At 40.4% G+C, this 17,444-nt stretch overlaps 2 protein-coding genes across 3 annotated transcripts in view; one reads left to right on the top strand and one right to left on the bottom strand.

Annotated features, from left to right (window-relative positions):
- The window catches only part of EIF2AK4 (eukaryotic translation initiation factor 2 alpha kinase 4), a 104,327-nt gene extending 102,496 nt beyond the window's left edge, over positions 1–1,831 (top strand). For both annotated transcript variants that reach the window (XM_034661176.1, XM_034661175.1), the window contains 2 exons: positions 904–1,022; positions 1,592–1,831. In XM_034661176.1, the coding sequence (XP_034517067.1) occupies positions 904–1,022; positions 1,592–1,649 (177 nt within the window). In that variant the 3' untranslated portion in view covers positions 1,650–1,831. The remainder of the gene's footprint in view (positions 1–903; positions 1,023–1,591) is intronic.
- A 7,035-nt stretch (positions 1,832–8,866) lies between these two features.
- On the bottom strand, positions 8,867–12,124 carry SRP14 (signal recognition particle 14). The gene is made up of 5 exons (XM_002913230.4): positions 11,982–12,124; positions 11,769–11,841; positions 11,148–11,260; positions 9,715–9,747; positions 8,867–9,253 (listed from the first exon to the last, which is right to left on the bottom strand). Exons 1-5 carry the CDS (start codon positions 12,003–12,005, stop codon positions 9,164–9,166), a joined length of 333 nt encoding a protein of 110 aa, XP_002913276.1. The 5' UTR covers positions 12,006–12,124; the 3' UTR covers positions 8,867–9,163.
- Positions 12,125–17,444: the final 5,320 nt, after the last annotated feature.

Below are 17,444 nucleotides of genomic sequence, written 5' to 3'. Positions count from 1 at the left end.
ATTTGCAACAACATGGATGGAGCTAGAGACTAGAATGCTAACTGGAGTAAGCCAGAAAAAGACAGATACCATATGATTTCGCTCGTATGTGGAATTTAAGAAACAAAGAAAATGAGCAAAGGAAAAACAAAGACAAACCAAGAAACACTCTTAACTACAGAGAATAAACTGATGATTACCAGAAGGGAGGTGGGTGGGGGAATGGGTAAACAGGTGATGGGGATTAAAGAGTACACTTCTCATGGTGAATAGGGAGTAATGTACAGAATTGTTGAATCACTGTATTGTACACCTGAAACTAATACTGTAAGTTAACCATACTGGATTTAAAAAAAAAGTTTTTAATGGGTAGCTTATCAAATAGCCTAGTAACTTAAAAAATTTTGAATGAGCATTAATAGCAAAGACAACAAATTATAATCACAGCTACAGATTTTTTTAATGTCCTATTAATACTTTGTCTATCCAAAGCATTTAGATTAGATGAAATAAACTTTGCTCCCAAAGTAACATTTCATATATTTTCTGTTGCTGTCTTATAAATAAGCATATATACCACTGTGCTGGCAATTACTGCTTTATGATCCACTCAAATGGAGGCACACAGAGGTGTTATTTCCATTTTCCACAAAATAAGCGGGCAGAAATAAGTGGTCTAAAGTCATAGTAAAACACTGTGACTGCATTATTGCTGATCAGGATCTAATAAGGAGTCTTGTTGTAAAGAAAATTGATGCTTCAAAGGTAGAACCCCAGCAGTTGTGCCACCAGTTCTATCTGTAACTGCTTTTTTCAGTACACTTCACTTCCAGGGGGAATGGCACTGGCATTTCATGAGGGCCCCGGAAAAGCCAGTTAATAAACATTAGTAACTGTTACTAAGTCTTATCTGTTTTTTCCTAGTGGGATGCTGATGAACAGGCATTTAACACAACTGTGAAGCAGCTGCTGTCACGCCTGCCAAAGCAGAGATACCTCAAATTAGTCTGTGATGAAATTTATAACATCAAAGTAGAAAAAAAGTAAGTTATCACTAAAGTATTGCAGGTTTCAACATGGGGTAAAACTAGAGGGGTTTAAGGTGACACACTGTATTGTCTCGTTGAGGTTTGGTGGCTGATAAACCATTTTTGTTAGAACTGCCCCTGAAAAATCAGTAAATCCTGTTCAGGACTGTGAATCACAGTCAATTTATCAGTAACAAAACAGCATTGTCAGGAGTGGCTGTCCCACTTACAATTCTCATCACCCAAGTAACTCTAGCAATGTCTACGTGAAAGGGAAGTGCTGTGACTGCTTTGCTTTAGGTCCTCATGTCAGAATGCCAGTCATTCATGTTACCATGTGCTTAAAACGCAACAAGAAAACCTGTGAGGTAAACGGGGTTCCCCTTACATAGGGCCTTACATACGGACCCGTGCCAGTTAAAGCTTCTGTAACAGGTCATTTTTTTCAGTCACTAGCCTTCCCGTTTTTTGTTGTTTTGTTTTTTTTTTATAACAAAACTTTACAGTTAAGTGTTCTAAAAATAATTTGTTAATTTTGTTCTTCTCCCATTATATTGATCCTACCTACCTCTTCTCTCTTGCAGGGTATCTGTGCTATTCCTGTATAGCTACAGAGACGACTACTACCGAATCTTATTTTAATCCTAAAGAATGGTCATTATCTTGTTCTAAGACAGGAGCTTATACTATGAAATGTTGTACATTTATTGTAATTTTAACTTTACATTGTAAGAAGCTGTCCTACAAAGTTGAGCTTTGTAAGTAAGTTTTTCATGTGTAATATATAAATTTATCTTTTTGAACATAATAAATGCTTTCATATATCTGCTGCTTTTAAGTTGTAAATCTGTTAACTCTGAAGGTTTTGTGGAGCTAGAACACAAGAAAATAGCCATGTTTTTCCCTTAATTCTAAGTGCCCAAACCACCCCCAACAAATGAATCCAAAAAGATCCACATCAAGACACATAGTAACTATAACAGCAAAAAGTAGTAATGAAAAGAAGAATTTTAAAGCAGCAAGAGAAAAAACAGTTGCATACAAGGGAAACCCCTTGTAAGGCTATCAGCTAATTTTTCAGCAGAAACTTTAAGCAGAAGGGAGTGCCATGATAAATTCAAAGTGCTGAAAGAAAAAAGCCTACAGCCAAGAATACTATCCAGCAAGGCTATCAATCAGAATAGAAGAGATAAATGAGTTTCTCAGACAAAAGTTAAAGGAATTCATGACCAAAGTGTTAAGACTCAGTGGAGAGGAAAAATCATAGTAGGCACAGGAAAAGTAGGAAGCACCAAAGCAATGAAAGTATTTCTATAAAAATTAGTCAAGGGAGAAAAAAAAGGATGTAAAGTACGACATCGTATACCTAGAATTGTGGTTGGGAGAGGAGTAAAGAATGGGCTCAAACTTAAGTGAATGTCAACTTAATATAGATTGCTATATACTTAAGTGGTTAGATATTAACCTAATGGTAACCAAAAATCAAAAACCAATGATTGATAGATATACAAAAAAACAGAAAAGAATATCACTAAGGAAAGCCTGCAAACCATGAGAGAAGACAGCAAGAGAGGAAAGAAACCAAGAACTACAAAAACAAACATAAAATAAGTAACAAAACCATACACAAAAATAAATTCAAAATGGTTGAAAGACCTAAATGTAAGACAGGAAACCATCAAAATACTAGAGGAGAAAACAGACAGCAAAGTCTTTGACCTCGGCCATAGCAACGTCTTACTAGACACATGTCCGGAGGCAAGGGAAACAAAAGCAAATATGAACTATTGGAACCTCATCAGGATAAAAAGCTTCTGCACAGTGAAGGAAACAACAAAACTAAAAGGCAACCAATGGACTGGGAGAAGATATTTGCATATGACATACTGGATAAAGGGCTAGTATCCAGAATATATAAAGAACTCATCAAAATCAATACCCCAAAAATAATCTAAGAAATGTGCAGAAGACACGAACAGACGTTTCTCCAAAGAAGACATACAAATGACTAACAGACACGTGAAAAAATGTGCAACATCACTCATCATCAGGGAAATACACATCAAAACCACGAGATACTACCTCACACCGGTCAAAATGGCTAAAATTAACAACTCAGGAAACACTACATGTTGGCAAGGATGCAGAAAAAACGAGAACCCTTTTGCACGTTGGTGGGAATGCAAACTGGTGCAGCCACTCTGGAACACAGTATGGAGGTTCCTCAAAGAATTAAAAATAGAACTACCCTACGACCCAGCAATTTGCACTACTAGGTATTTATCCAAAGGATACAAAAATGCTGATTTGAAGGGGCACACACACCCCAATGTTTATAGCAGCACTATCAACAACAGCCAAATTATGGAAAGAGCCCAAATTTCATCGACTGATGAATGGATAAAGAAGATGTGGTATATATATACACAACAGGGTATTAGTCATCAAAAGAATGAAATCTTGCCATTTGCAACACCGTGGATGGAACTAGAGTGTATGATGCTAAGCAAAGTCAGAGAAAGACAAATACATGATTTCACTCATACGTGGAATTTAAGAAACCAAACACATGAACATAGGGGAAGGGAAGGAAAAATAAAAACAGGCAAACTGTGACTTTTTTAAAAAAAGATATATTTGAGAGAAAGACCATGAGCACAAGTGGGCACCTGGGTTATTAAGTGTCTGACTCTTGGTTTCGGCTCAGGTTTGATCTCAGGGTCATTAGATGGAGCCCCATGCTGGTCTCTGCTCAGCGCAGTCTTCTTGGGATTCTCGCTTCTTCCCTCTCTGCCTCTGTCCCTTCCCACAACCCCGCGGTCTCTCTCTAATAAATCTTGGGGCGCCTGGGTGACTCGGTTAAGCTGTTGCTTTTGGCTCAGGTCATGATCCCAGGGTCCTGGGATTGAGCCCCATGTCAGGCTCCCTGCTCAGTGGGGAGCCTGCTTCTCCCCCTGCTGTGCTCTCTCTCTCAAATAAATAAAATCTTGAAAAAAAAAAAAGTCTTTAAAAAAAAAAAAAGACGAACAAGAGATGAAGAAGGGCACTACATAATAAAAAAGGGACAAGGCAACAAGAGGATGCAACAAAACTATGCACCCAACATTGAAGCACCCAAATATGTAAAGCAGGTAATAACGAAGTAATCAAGAGTTAATACAGTAACAGTAGGGACTTTAACACCCCATTTACATCGACGAGTAGATCGTCCAAAGAGAAAATCAAAGAAACTGGTTTTGAATGATGCACTGGTCAAGATGGATCTAACAGATATATTCAGAACATTCCATCCTAAAATAGCAAAATACACATTCTGTTCAAGTGTACATGGAACACTCTCCAGAAGAGATCACATATTAGGCCACAAAACAAGCCTCAACAAATAAGTTATACCATGTATCTTTTCTAGTTACAATACTATGATACTAGAACTCAACCACAAGAAAAAAATCTTCCTGGAAAGAGGAACGCGTGGGTGGCTCGTTCAGTTAAGCGTCTGCCTTTAGCTCAGGTCATGATCCCAGGGTCCTGGGATTGAGGCTGGCATCAGGCTCCTTGCTCGGTGGGGAGCCTGTTTCTCCCTCTGCCTGCTGCCCCCCCCCCCGGCTTGTGCTCTTTCTCTCTGGCAAATAAATAAAATCTTTCAAAAAAAAAAAAAATCTGGAAAGAGCACAAATACATGGAGGTTAAATAACATGCTACTCAACAGTGAATGGGTCAACCACAAAATCAAAAAGGAAAAGAAAAAACATGGAAACAAATGAAAGTGAAAATACAAAATCTTCAGGGTGTGGCAAAAGCAGTTCTAAGATGAAAGTTTATAGCAACACAGTTCTACATCAAGAAGAAAAATCTCAAATAACCTAAGCTTACACCTGAAGCAGCTAGAAAGAATAAACAAAACCCCAAACCAGAAGAAGGAAATAATAAAGATTAGAGCAGAAATAAACCAAACAGAAACCAAAACAGACAAGATCAATGAAATCAGGAGCTTGTCTTTGAAAAGATGACAAAATTGATATTTAGCCAGACTCATTAAAGACTCCAAAATCAGAAATGAAAGAAATAATAATCGACACCACAGAAATACAAAGGATTATAAGACACTACTATGAAAATTAAATGCCAACAAATTAAGACAACCTAGAAGAAATGGATACATTTCTAGAGACATACAGCCTCCCAAACTGAATCAGGAAGAAATGGAAAATTTGAACAGACCAATTACCAGCAATGAAATTAAATCAGTAATCAAAAAACTCAACATGGGGCACATTGGTGGCTCAGTTGGTTAAGCATCTGACTCGATCTCAGCTCAGGTCTTGATTACAGGGTCGTGAGTTCAAGCTCCCACTGGGCTCCATGCTAGGCGTGGAACATACTTAAAACACTACAAAAAAAGAACTATAGGCCAATATCTCTAATGAACATAGATGTAAATATCCTCAACAAAATATTAGCAAACTGAATCCAACAATACATTTAAAAAAATCATTCACCACGATTAAGTGGGATTTATTCCTGGGATGTAAGAGTGGTTCAGTATGCACAAATCAACCAACGTGATACATCACATCAACAAGAGAGTGGATAAAAAACATATGATCATTTCAACAAATGCAGAAAAAACATGTGACAAAGTACATCTATTCATGATAAAAATCCTCAACAGATAGGTTTAGAGGGAACATACCTCAACATAATAAAGGCCATATATGAAAAACCCATACCTAACACCATACTCAATGGTGAAAACATGACAGCTTTTCCTCTAAGATCAAGCAAAAGATAAGGATATCTGCTCTCACCACTTTTATTCAACTTAGTACTGGAAGTCACCGTTACAGCGATTAGACAAGAAAAGGCATCCAAATTTGTAAGAAAGTAAAACTTTTTTTTAAAGATTTTATTAGCAGCACATGAACAGGAGTGGGGGCGGGGAAGGGAGAAGCTGGCTCCCTGCTGAGTAGGGAAGCCAATGCAGGGCTCGATTCCAGGACCCCAGAATCATGACCTGAGCTGAAGGCAGATACTTAACCAACTGAGTCAACCAGGTGCCCCAAGAAAGTAAAACTTTATTCACTACTTGCAGATGTCATCATACTGCTATATATAGAAAACCCTAAAGACTCCACCAAAAAACTACTAGAACTCATTAATGAATTCAATAAGTCGCAGGACACAAAATCAATGTACAGAAATCCATTGCATTTCTATAGACTAACAATGAAATAGCAGAAAGAGAAACTAAGAAAACAATCCCATTTACAGTTGCACCAAAAATAACAAATACCTAGGAATAAACTTAACTAAGGAGAAGACAGACCTATACTTTGAAAACTACAAAACACTAATGAAAGAAATTGAAGATAACACAAACAAATGGAAAAATATTCTATGCTTATGGACTGGAAGAACAAATATTGTTAAGCTGTCCATACTACCCAAAGCAATCTACAGATGTAATGCCATCTCTATCAAAATACCAACAACATTTTTCACAGAACTATAACAATCCTAAAATTTGTATGGAACCATAAAAGAAACCAAAATAGCCAAAGCAATTGTGAAAAAGAACCACCAAAAAATGGGACATACCACAATCTCAGATTTCAAGATACACTTACAAAGTTGTAGTAATCAAAACAGTATAGTATGGACAGCATAGACATACAGATCAGTGGAACAGAATACAGAGCCCAGAAATAAACCCATGATTATGTAGTCAATTAATCTTTGACAAAGGAGGCAAGACAATGCAATGGCAAAATCTCTTCAATAAATGGTGTTGAGAAAAGTGGACCACTTTCTTACACCATACACAAAAATAAACTCAAAATGGATTAAGGACCTTAATTGTGAGACCTGAAACCACAAACGTCCTAGATGAGAGCACAAGTAGTAATTTCCCTGACATCTTCCACAGCAACATTTTTCTAGATATGTCTCCTGAGGCAAGGGAAACAAAAGCAAAAATAAACTATTGGGACTACATCAAAATATAAAGCTTCTGCACAGCAAAGGTAACAATCAACAAAACTGAAAGACAATCTATGGAACAGGAGAAGATATTTGTAAAAGACATATCAAATAAAGGGTTAGTATCCAAAATATATAAAGACCTTACATAACACAGAAAAAAACCCAAACAATCCAATTAAAAATGGGACATAGAACAGACAGACATTTCTCCAAAGAAGACATACAGATGGCCAACAGACCAATTAAAAATGCTCAACATCACTCATCATCAGGGAAATGCACATTAAAACCATAATGAGATACATATCACCTCCAACCTGTCAGAATGGCTAAAATCAAAAACAGAAGGAATAAGTGTCGGCAATGATGTGGAGAAACAGGAAGCCTTGTACACTGTTGGTGGGAACGCAAACTGGTGTAGCTACTGTGGAAAACAGTATGAAGTTTCCTCAAAAAATTAAAAAGAACTGCCATATGATCCAGTGATTTCACTACTGGTAATTTACCCAAAGAATACAAAAACACTAATTTGAAAAGATACACACACCTCTAGGCTTACTGCAGCATTATTTACGACAGCCAAATTACAGAAGCAGCCCAAGCGTCCACCGGTAGATGAGTGGATAAAGAAGTGGTACAAACATACACAATGGACTACTATTCAGCCATAAAAAGAATGAAATCCTACCATTTGCAACAACAAGGATGGAGCTACAGAGTATACTGCTAGGTGAAGTAAGTCAGAGAAATACATATACTATATTCTTCTATGTGGAATTTAGGAAACAACAAAAGAAAACAAAACAAAACACCAAAGAAAACCCAAAAAAAGACTCAACTATAGGGAACAAACTGATGGTTACCAGAGGGAAGGATGGTGGAGAAAGGGGTGAAATAGTTGCAGGGGATTAAAAATTCACTTATCCTGATGAGCACTGATAAAATTGCTGAATCACTATGTTGTACACCTAAAATTACTTTAACACTGCATGTTAACTATACTGGAATTAAAAAAAAAAAATTTCATTTGGATGCAGGTATTTCTACTAAGAAATCTAATAAAGAGAGATTACCCAATAACCCATCTTGCAACCTGCTCTCTTGAAAAAAGTAAAATATTTTTCCCCTCCCCCCAAAAAGAAAATGTCCCAATCAAAGGGTTTAAAGAAATACAGTATCATATTTAACTTGGAATCATTATTCCTGCTGATTCTGTAATATGCTTATCCTTAAGGTGATTAAGCAAAGTCTCATTTGGCTATGAGAACTCATTCAAATTTGCAAAAGGAACAAGGATGTTACATTATATAGCCAGTTGGGAAGAATACAATTTTTTATAAAACAATCTTTTTTTTTTTTTTAAGGTTTTATTTGAGGGGCACCTGGGTGACTCTCTTAAGCGTCTGCCTTCGGCTCAGGTCATGATCCCGAGGTCCTGGATCAAGCCCCACATCAGGCTCCATGCTTAGCTGGGAGCCTGTTTCTCCCTCTCCTCCCTGCTCGTGCTCTCTCTCGCTGTGTGTCTCCCTCTCAAATAAAATCTTAAAAAAAAAAAAAAATTTATTTGAGAAAAGTGCATGAGTAGCGGAGAGGGTTACAGGGAGAGGGAGAGACAGAGAAAATCAAGCAGACTCTGCCCCAAGCGCAGAGTCCAACACAGGGCTCAGTTTCACAACCCTGAGATCACAACCTGAGCCAAAACCAAGAGTCTGACACTTAACCGACTGAGCCACCCATGCACCCCAAACTGTCAGGTTTTAATACCAATAACCTAGAACATAAGGGTAAAGCCCCTTCATAATCATACAATCCAGAATTAATTATTGCCAGGAACTATTAATAGGGGGTGGGAAAAGTAATAAATAAGAGATGGTCAGTGCAGATAAATAGAGGTTTAATGATCCATTGTTCTTCACACAGATGACTACAGAGACTTTATAATCCCAGGTTATACAACGATACAACACAGACGAATCAGCCAATTCTAAAATAAACTTGGCTTCTTACAACTATCCTGTAAACACTGCAGGCCTTCCTCCATCAAAATGACCCCCATCTCACATGAAAAGTTATTACAGGGGAATCAGAAACCTAGCTTTGTGGCCAAAAGTAAACACCAAAGAAAAAATAGTAATTCAGTGATTAGTTGGTGAAAGAAGGATATCTGGTGCCCTTCACTGCGCTGCTTTGCTCTTCTTACTCTTGCTCTTTTTGTCCCTCTTCTTCAGCCCATCCATGTTAGCTCTCAGTAGGTTTGAGTAAGCCTAAAAGACACACAGCACGAACTTAGTGGGAAGAGTTGCAAATTGGTGGAGCAGCTGCCCCCATTTCCACAATGGATTTAGAGTAGACAATATCAGAAAGCCTACCTACCTGATAAAGCATATAATACCATGGGACATTTGTATCCTATGCAAAATGGTGTAAGAGGAAAACATACTCTCACATTACAGCAGCTTCCAACAGTTTTTAACCAAAAAGGGAAAACTACAGGCAACTTCTTGTTTACTATTCTATAGGTAGAACACATCTGAAGCCGAATGCAAAATCTACCTTAAAAAAACTAAAAGGAAGACAATATCAGTGTTGAAAGTAAAAATCAGACCCTGGCAGCTTTCACTCAAAGTACTGACAAAACATAAGAAATATCATTCTTAACCCAGTGTTCAATTTTGTGCTCACTCCTGCCTTGAGAAAGGGTGTATTGGGAACACCAGAAACTCACCATCTGAAACTTGTTCACTTCTTTAGAGCTCACCTGGAAAAGGGAAAGAAAAAAAAGGTGCACCCCTATTACTCATATAGAAATCCTGTCTCACCCCGGGCAGTAACTCATTAAAACAACATCATAATCTTTAAAATATATCTTTCCAACTTCAGGGGTCATAATACACTAACAGCTATTCTTCTCCTTCACTTTACTTTGCCTGAGGAAGAAACAGCAGCTCTGCACTTTTTTCCACATGAGAATTGCACCAAGAAGGGAAAGAGGCAGAAGGGGGCTCCTAAAGAAGCTAAGTTTCTCACCTCTGAAATTTCTTACACATGTGGCACTGACTTTCTCCCTGGATTCCCGAGACGTCAGAGAACTTCATTTTAATCTTTTGTGCAAGATATATTTAAACTACTTCCTCCCCATCTTATTTTAAACCTACCTTCCATTAATTCAGGCCTATTTAAGCAAAATGCAAGCTACCACAGGAGAAATTCTACTTCTGAAGATTCCTAAGGTTTTCACATTTCATGATACCCAAGTTCATTTTTTAAAACCACCTAAGTTTGCTTTACTATAAAAGTCCTCTCAAGATAACTGGTAGAAGGAGACTTATCAACTAATTATGGTCTACATTCTCATGAATGTCCTATCCTGATGTAACTGAAGAGCAGTCTGGTTCTGGCCCAGCAAAGTAAGAAAGTATTCATTCAGAATCCAGAAAGTTTATTGCTTTACCGCACTCCACCTTGAAAGGGAACACTAGGGCTGTTGACTAAATCCATATTCTCTCTGTAGGTTAGTAGCAAGCCTAACACACAGCTACATGTTTGCTATGTCAACCACAAATACACGTGAATTATCAGCTTACAAGTAAAATCACCTGGTACCAAGAAACTGTTCATTGAAGGCCCAACACAGTAAGGGAATTAAGAATCAAATATTTAGGGGCGCCTGGGTGGCACAGCAGTTAAGCGTCTGCCTTCGGCTCAGGGCGTGATCCCGGCGTTATGGGATCGACCCACATCAGGCTCCTCTGCTATGAGCCTGCTTCTTCCTCTCCCACTCCCCCTGCTTGTGTACCCTCTCTCGCTGGCTGTCTCTATCTCTGTCAAATAAATAAATAAAATCTTAAAAAAAAAAAAAAGAATCAAATATTTATGCTACCTGCTCCTTACAATGTCACTATGTGTAAGGATCAATATGCTTATTTTATTTTCACACAAACTCAGTAGAACCGAGTATTTAACTTCTTCAGTTTAATTTTGCTCTTGAATTTCCTACTAGGGTAACAAAAGGTGGCCCGGATCCTGAAACAGCTGGGGAGCTACATACTTACTAGCCTTTATTTAAGGCAAAAACAAAAACCTGGTTCAGAAATGCCCACCCTCAATTAAGTTCAAGTCTTCTTTCTCCAAAATTGTGCTATCGGGACTCCAACTCACCACAGTGCTGATCTTCTTTTTCCCATCAGTAGCTCTTAACAGACACTTGTTGTCTGAGGGCTCAAAGCCCTCTACGGAACCTTTCCTTGGAATGGGTTTAGTTCGACCATCATCTGCATGAAAAATACATCCTGATGAACACAGCCACAAACATTAACAGGTAGATGAAAAGTTAGTAAGTAGGGAAGGGATATGAAGACGATACATAATTCACCTCCACTACTCTAGATCTGTTAACTACATCAAAGTTGGCCAAACCTTGGGAAACTACTTGCTATTTCCACGACGGGAACACGGTAATAACGAAGCAGATTAAATCTAATGGTGGCGGGGATTTGGGATCCTTGACACCCCCCCCATCCAAAAAAAAAAAAGCCCTGACTGGGGCACACCGTAACCAGAACCAGCCTGGGTGGCTAAATGCTGGGGATCGCACGCGCCACAAACCCTAATGTTCCAGCCCCCCGGCCCTGAATGTGCCCAGTACGGGAGGAGGAAGGTAGGGGAAGGCGGGGATGCGCGGCAGACTCCGCCCTCAGTTCCCGACACTGGGCACCCCGGGCGGGGTGTCGCTCGGCCTCCCAAATTCCTTCTGGCCTTGCCGCGTCGACAGCTGCTTACACTTCTTCAGGGTGATGAACACGCTGCCCGACAACCGGCACTTCTGGAAGAGTCTGGTCAGCTCCGTCAGGAACTGGAACACAAACCGGGCCCCGTGAGGCAGACCCAAATCCTCGCCCCGTAAAGTCCCCATCCCTCCCGCAGTAGGAGGCAGAGGCCCCCAGCTAAGTCCCAAACTACATCCGTCCCTCAGCCGGCCCGCTCCGGCTTTACCTGCTCGCTCTCCAGCAGCACCATTGCGGCGCCGCTAGCTGGCCTGCGTCAGCATAAGGCCCAAGCAATGGGAGCCGGAAGCTTCGCCCAGGTTGGGCGGGACTTCCGCTATGAGATTTCGACTCTCTTCCACCAATCCCTGCCTCCGCTTTCTCCGCTCCCTCTGCCAGCGCCTGCGCTCTGGGTCACCTCCGCCCCTCGCGTGGACGAACCTGCAGTGCGGCCCTCGGGCGGTCCCGGATTTAAGCGATCTAGAAGTTCTCTCACCTGGGTCAGTGTGAGGGAGCCCGAAAGAGGGCTTTGATGGAGACCTGTAATATACCTGTAGTATATTCGGCTGTATGTTAGGCAAATTACCTAACAGCTGAGTGCTTCCATTTCCTCAGTATGTGATAACGGTATCCAATTCAGAGTATGGTTGTGAAGAGTAAATGCATTTAACACCTGGAGTAGTGCCTGACACACAGAAATTGCTCCACAAGCATTAACTGTCTTTGTTGTTGTTGTTTCCATTAACACTGTCATCATTTTACCAAGTTCCTATGGCGGTCCTCTGAACTCTCCCTCTATCCTGACCAGGCTGGGTGCCCTAAATAAAGGCTAAATAAAAACTCTAGAGAGAGGGATTGGCGTCCAGTCTTGGTTTCACCTTGGGATTCAGGCAGGAGACCTGCATTCCAGGCCCTGCTCTGTCAGTAGCCAACTTGAACCTTAGGCCCTCTGAGAAGTCAAGCATTTAATCATGCAACGGGTTTTTACTGAGGGCCTCTTTGCCTGAACCAGACACTGCTGTAGGGGTTGAGGATACAGCAGGATAAGCGAAGTTCCTGGTTTTCCTGGAACTTGGGTTAAAGAAATAGGCAGGAAATAAGTAAGAATAACTTCAGATAATGATGAGCGCTGTGAAGACAGCAGGGTGATACAAATGAGAGGTTGGGGTCAGGGTAATCTCTTAGAGGACAACTTTGAGCCAGAAGCTAAAGGGACCAGCCATTCCAGCCATTCAAAGATCTGGGGACAGTGTTTCAGACACAGGGAATGGCTAGAACAAAGGCCCCAGTGGGGAAACAAATGGCCCTGGGTCCTCAAAGAGGAGTGAAGGACTATGGAGAGCTTGGAGAGATAGCAAGTGACCAGCTCATAAAGGGCCTATGGCCATGGTAAGTTTGGATTTTGTTCCAAACACAAAGAGAAGCTTCTTGTTAAGGAAGTTTTAAAGAGGACAGTGGCAATCTAATTTACATTTTAAGAGCACCCCACCTCCATCTGTGGTGTGGAGAATGCACTGTAGAACGACAAGGCAGGAAATGGGGAGACCAATTAGAGGGCTGTATTAGCTTCCTATTGCTAATCACCACAAACTTAGTGGCTTAAAACAGCATGTATTTGTTCTTTTACATGTCTGGAGGTCATAAATCTAAAATCAATGTGTCTGCAGGGTTGCAATGTGTCTGAAAGCTTCAGGGTAAAATCTGTTTCATTGTCCTACAAGAAGCCACTTTCATTCCTTGGCTTGTGGCCCCTTCTTTCCATCATTACAACCTCTTACTTCCAATACATTTCCTACTACTTACTCTGATTCTACTGCTTCCCTCTTATAGGGACCTTGTGATTACACTGGGCCTGGATAATCTCCTCATCTCAAGATCCTTAATTTAATCGCATCTACAAATTCCTTTAAACATGTAAGGTAACATATTCATAGATTCCCAGTATTGGGACATAGACATCTTGGCTGAGTGGGAGGGGCTACCACAAAGGTTACTGCAAAAGTCCAGGTGCTAGCACGTTTGCAGTCAGATTAGAGTATACTTTGAAGGTAGCATCAACAGGACTCATGCACAATTGGTTATGAACATTAGAACGAAAAAGAAATTGGGAATGACTCAAAGCTTTTTGATTTGAACAACTGGGTGGATGGTGGTGCCATCCACTAAGATAGGAAAGACCTGGGGAGTAAAAAGTTCTGTAAGAAGACTAAAAGTTTTGTTTTGGTCATGTAATATCTGAAATGCTTATTACATATTCTTTTAGGGTTCCCAGCCCTAATTCCAATGTCAGTAGGGCAATGGCAGGTTGCCACATACACAACACCAAGCAATTCTGACACTATCTACCCAAAGATAGTATCAGAACCCACAGGTTAAGGGTTCAGTCCTGTAAGACTGGCCCCTGAGCTCCCACTTCCAATGATAGTCACTAGCCTAAAGGTTCCAACAATTTCCATCTTAGATCTGATTAATTTGCTAGAGTAGGTCACAGAACTCAGGGAAACACTTACATTTATCAGTTTATTAAAGGATATGATAAATGTTAATAACAAGACATCATTTTCACCTTTATGGCTCTGAGGTGTTTTCAGGAACTGTGGATGAAGACCAAATACATCTGAGACATATATTCTGGTCATCTGAATGACCAAATATATATTTCTTTTAAATCATTACATTGCACATGTCCAAGTGGAACTATGAAATAAGCAGCTGAATATACAAGTTTGGAGCCCAGCAAAGAGGTCAAAGCTGTACATAAAAATTGGGGAGTCATCTTCATACGTCATGAGACTAGAACAGATGGGAACAGTCTGGTGAATCCCCATCCTATAGGTCTGCCAGCACAGGACCACTCTGTGATGACCACCTCTAAAAAGCCCTGGGTCTTTGTATCACTGGCTCAGAAGTCAGAGTCCTAGCTGGGAGCTCCAGTTTGGCCAACCCTAGGTCTATTGCTTGAGCCCAAGTCCTGGAGGCAGGTGAGAGAGTGACTCTCTGACCCTTTTATTTTACTTGCTTTTCACCAAGACCCACATAATGGGGGATTACAAAGAGGTTCAGATCTCAGAGAACCAAAAGCCAGCATAGGTCTGCTATGCAAAATCAACAGCCTAAGGTGAGAAGTGGGCAAAGGGTGTGCCGGACATTTGAAAGAAAGTGTGAAATTGTCAGAGAGTGAACATATTTGAGATGTGTTGTCAGATTGCCAGGAAATAAGAGGGCCCCCTTGATATTTGTGTCATGAATTTAGGTGGAAGCAGTTACAGTTCTGGGTTGGCCTAAATGACGACCACTGTGCTCTGGACTTCTGTCACTCGTGGAACATCAAGCAATGTTCTGTAGAGCCATGAGGTTGGTGCTGGGGGCACAGGGTGAAGGAAATGGCCCTGCACTTAAGGAGCACTGGAGGCCACTGTTCGTCTGGGGCCTCATCAGGATTAGCCTTCAATGTGGACATATCTCACTGCTTACCGTGGGCTCAGTCACACCTCAGTTCTACTCGAGAGTCAACAGTCATACCAGCCATCCCGAATAACGTCTCAAGCCTGTCCCATGATAGAACAAACCACTCTAGTAATTGAAATACCCAAGTCTGCCAGTTTCAGCATCACACTTGGCCCAGTACAATTCAACTACCAACAATTCTTTGGGCTCTATTTTTCTGTGGGAAGTGACTAAGAGCACCTCTTCTGAAGTCCAGTCGGTCTGGGTTCAGATCCTGCCTCTGCTCCCTATTAGTTATGTGACCTCACGCAACCTCTCAAGGTTTAAAATCTCTTCATCAGCTAAATGACAATAATAATACTTGCTCATAGATGTTGTAAAGATTTTATAAAATACTAAATTTAAGACCCTTAGGTTTGTTCTGTTTAATATGGTAAATATGGATACAAAAATTTAAATTAGGGCACCTGGGTGGCTCAGTTGGGTAAGTGACCGCCTTCAGCTCTGGTCATGATCCCTGAGTCCAGGGATCAAGTCCGGCATCAGGCTCCCTGCTGAGCAGGGAGTCTGCTTCTCCCTCTGACCTTTTCCTCTCTCATGTTCTCTCTCTCAAATAAATAAAATCTTTTAAATTTTTTAAATTAATTAAAATTAAATAAATTCGATTCTTTAGTCTCTCTAGCCACATTTCAAGGATTCGATAGCCACATGTGGCTTGGATAGTGCAGATATAGAGCATTTCTATTATCATAGATCTATTGGACAGCACTACAGAATATGTCAATAACATTGATACTGGCAGGGTGAATGCTCAGGGGGCACCTGGGTGGCTCAGTGGGTTAAGTGTCTGTCTTAGGTCACGATCCAGGACCCTGGAATGGAGCCCTGCAACCACATTGTTCCTCCCTGCTCAGCCGGGAGCCTTCTTCCTCTCCCTCTGCCCCTCCCCCTGCTTGTGCGAGCTCCAGCATTCTCTTTCTCAAATAAATAAATAAATAAAGTCTTAAAAAACAAAGAAAAGAATGAATGCCCAACAACGGTAATAAACAACAGTGTTATTATTTATAGACCAGCCACCTTCCATCATTTGGACACCACCACCTTGATTTCTGCCATTATCCTAATACCACCTCTATTAGTTAAAAGTTTTCTTTGACTCATTTTATACTTAAATAGATTTCTATAATATCATACTCATAAATGGAAAACCAGTATCGTTAAATAATAAAAGGAATCACAAATATAAGTACTATGAAAAAAAATAACATGGCTAAATTTAAAATTAAAAAATTTAAAACGAATGAAAGCAATAATTGCTTTTATGTTGCGATAAAAGTGAATTGCTTTATAAAAATATATATCTGGAAAGAAATTCCTCAATGAGAAAAAAAATGGGACTGTTTATGGTCAGTCAGGAATAAAATTAGCCCTGTGAACAATGAAATTAAGACACTATGTCAATAAGACATGGTTAAATTTTAATGTTTTCAAGCACCCAAAATCCTACCTTGCAATTAAGTTGGTGGCTTTTGACCCTTGGAGCAGAGGAATATGTGAGGCAGGGAGCTGGGTCAGTATCTCCAAGTCAGGCGACCAGACACCTTCCCGCTCCTCCTCCCTCACCCCTCACCCCCGGAGAACTGGGAAATAAAAATGGCTCCCAAATCCCCTCCCACATCCTGGGGCCTTCAGCAAAGGCCAAGAGCAACACAGAGGCACTTAGCATAGAGCACCCGCATCTACTTAGCAGTCTTAGCTGCTATGGAAAACCTGGGAGAGAAAAATCCCCCAAGCTCCTCAGCAGTGTAGGGGCCTAAGGGCCTGAAGAGTGTCTGTCCTGCTTGTGTCACCAGAGATCATCTCTCCCAAATGCTCTGGTCACACGTGTCCTTTCCTCAGACAGACTACAATTTTACTTATTGTGTTTTATTTAGGGCTAGAGTTTGAAATAGGATCAAGGGTCTTATTTAGGTTAAGGTGCATTTAAGGTTAAGGTTAATTTACAGGTGCAGCTACTTAATGCAATTAAGCTTTGTGGTGCCTGGAATATAGAGTGAGGGCAATAAGCACAGACACCATGTTCGGGCTGCCTGGGTTTGAATCCCAGCTCTACCTCTTCTTGTCTAAGTGACTGGAGGCAAATTACATGACCCCTGTTAAAAGATAATTTAAAAAAAAGAAGTGAATTCATGACTCTCATACACATATTCAAAATCTATTTACCTTATTATTATTTTTATTTAAA

Source organism: Ailuropoda melanoleuca, chromosome 5 (assembly GCF_002007445.2).
Source record: "Ailuropoda melanoleuca isolate Jingjing chromosome 5, ASM200744v2, whole genome shotgun sequence".
Lineage (NCBI taxonomy): Eukaryota > Metazoa > Chordata > Mammalia > Carnivora > Ursidae > Ailuropoda > Ailuropoda melanoleuca.
Note: the sequence above shows the minus strand (reverse complement) of the source record. Positions and strands in the feature narration are given on the sequence as shown.

Coding starts and splice junctions, on each gene's coding strand:
- SRP14 (XM_002913230.4), bottom strand. CDS start 12,005: ATGGTGCTGCTGGAGAGCGAGCAG. Junction 11,842..11,981: donor TGCTGCTGGAGAGCGAGCAG/GTAAAGCCGGAG, acceptor TTTGTGTTCCAG/TTCCTGACGGAGCTGACCAG. Junction 9,254..9,714: donor AAGTGAACAAGTTTCAGATG/GTGAGTTTCTGG, acceptor TGTGTCTTTTAG/GCTTACTCAAACCTACTGAG.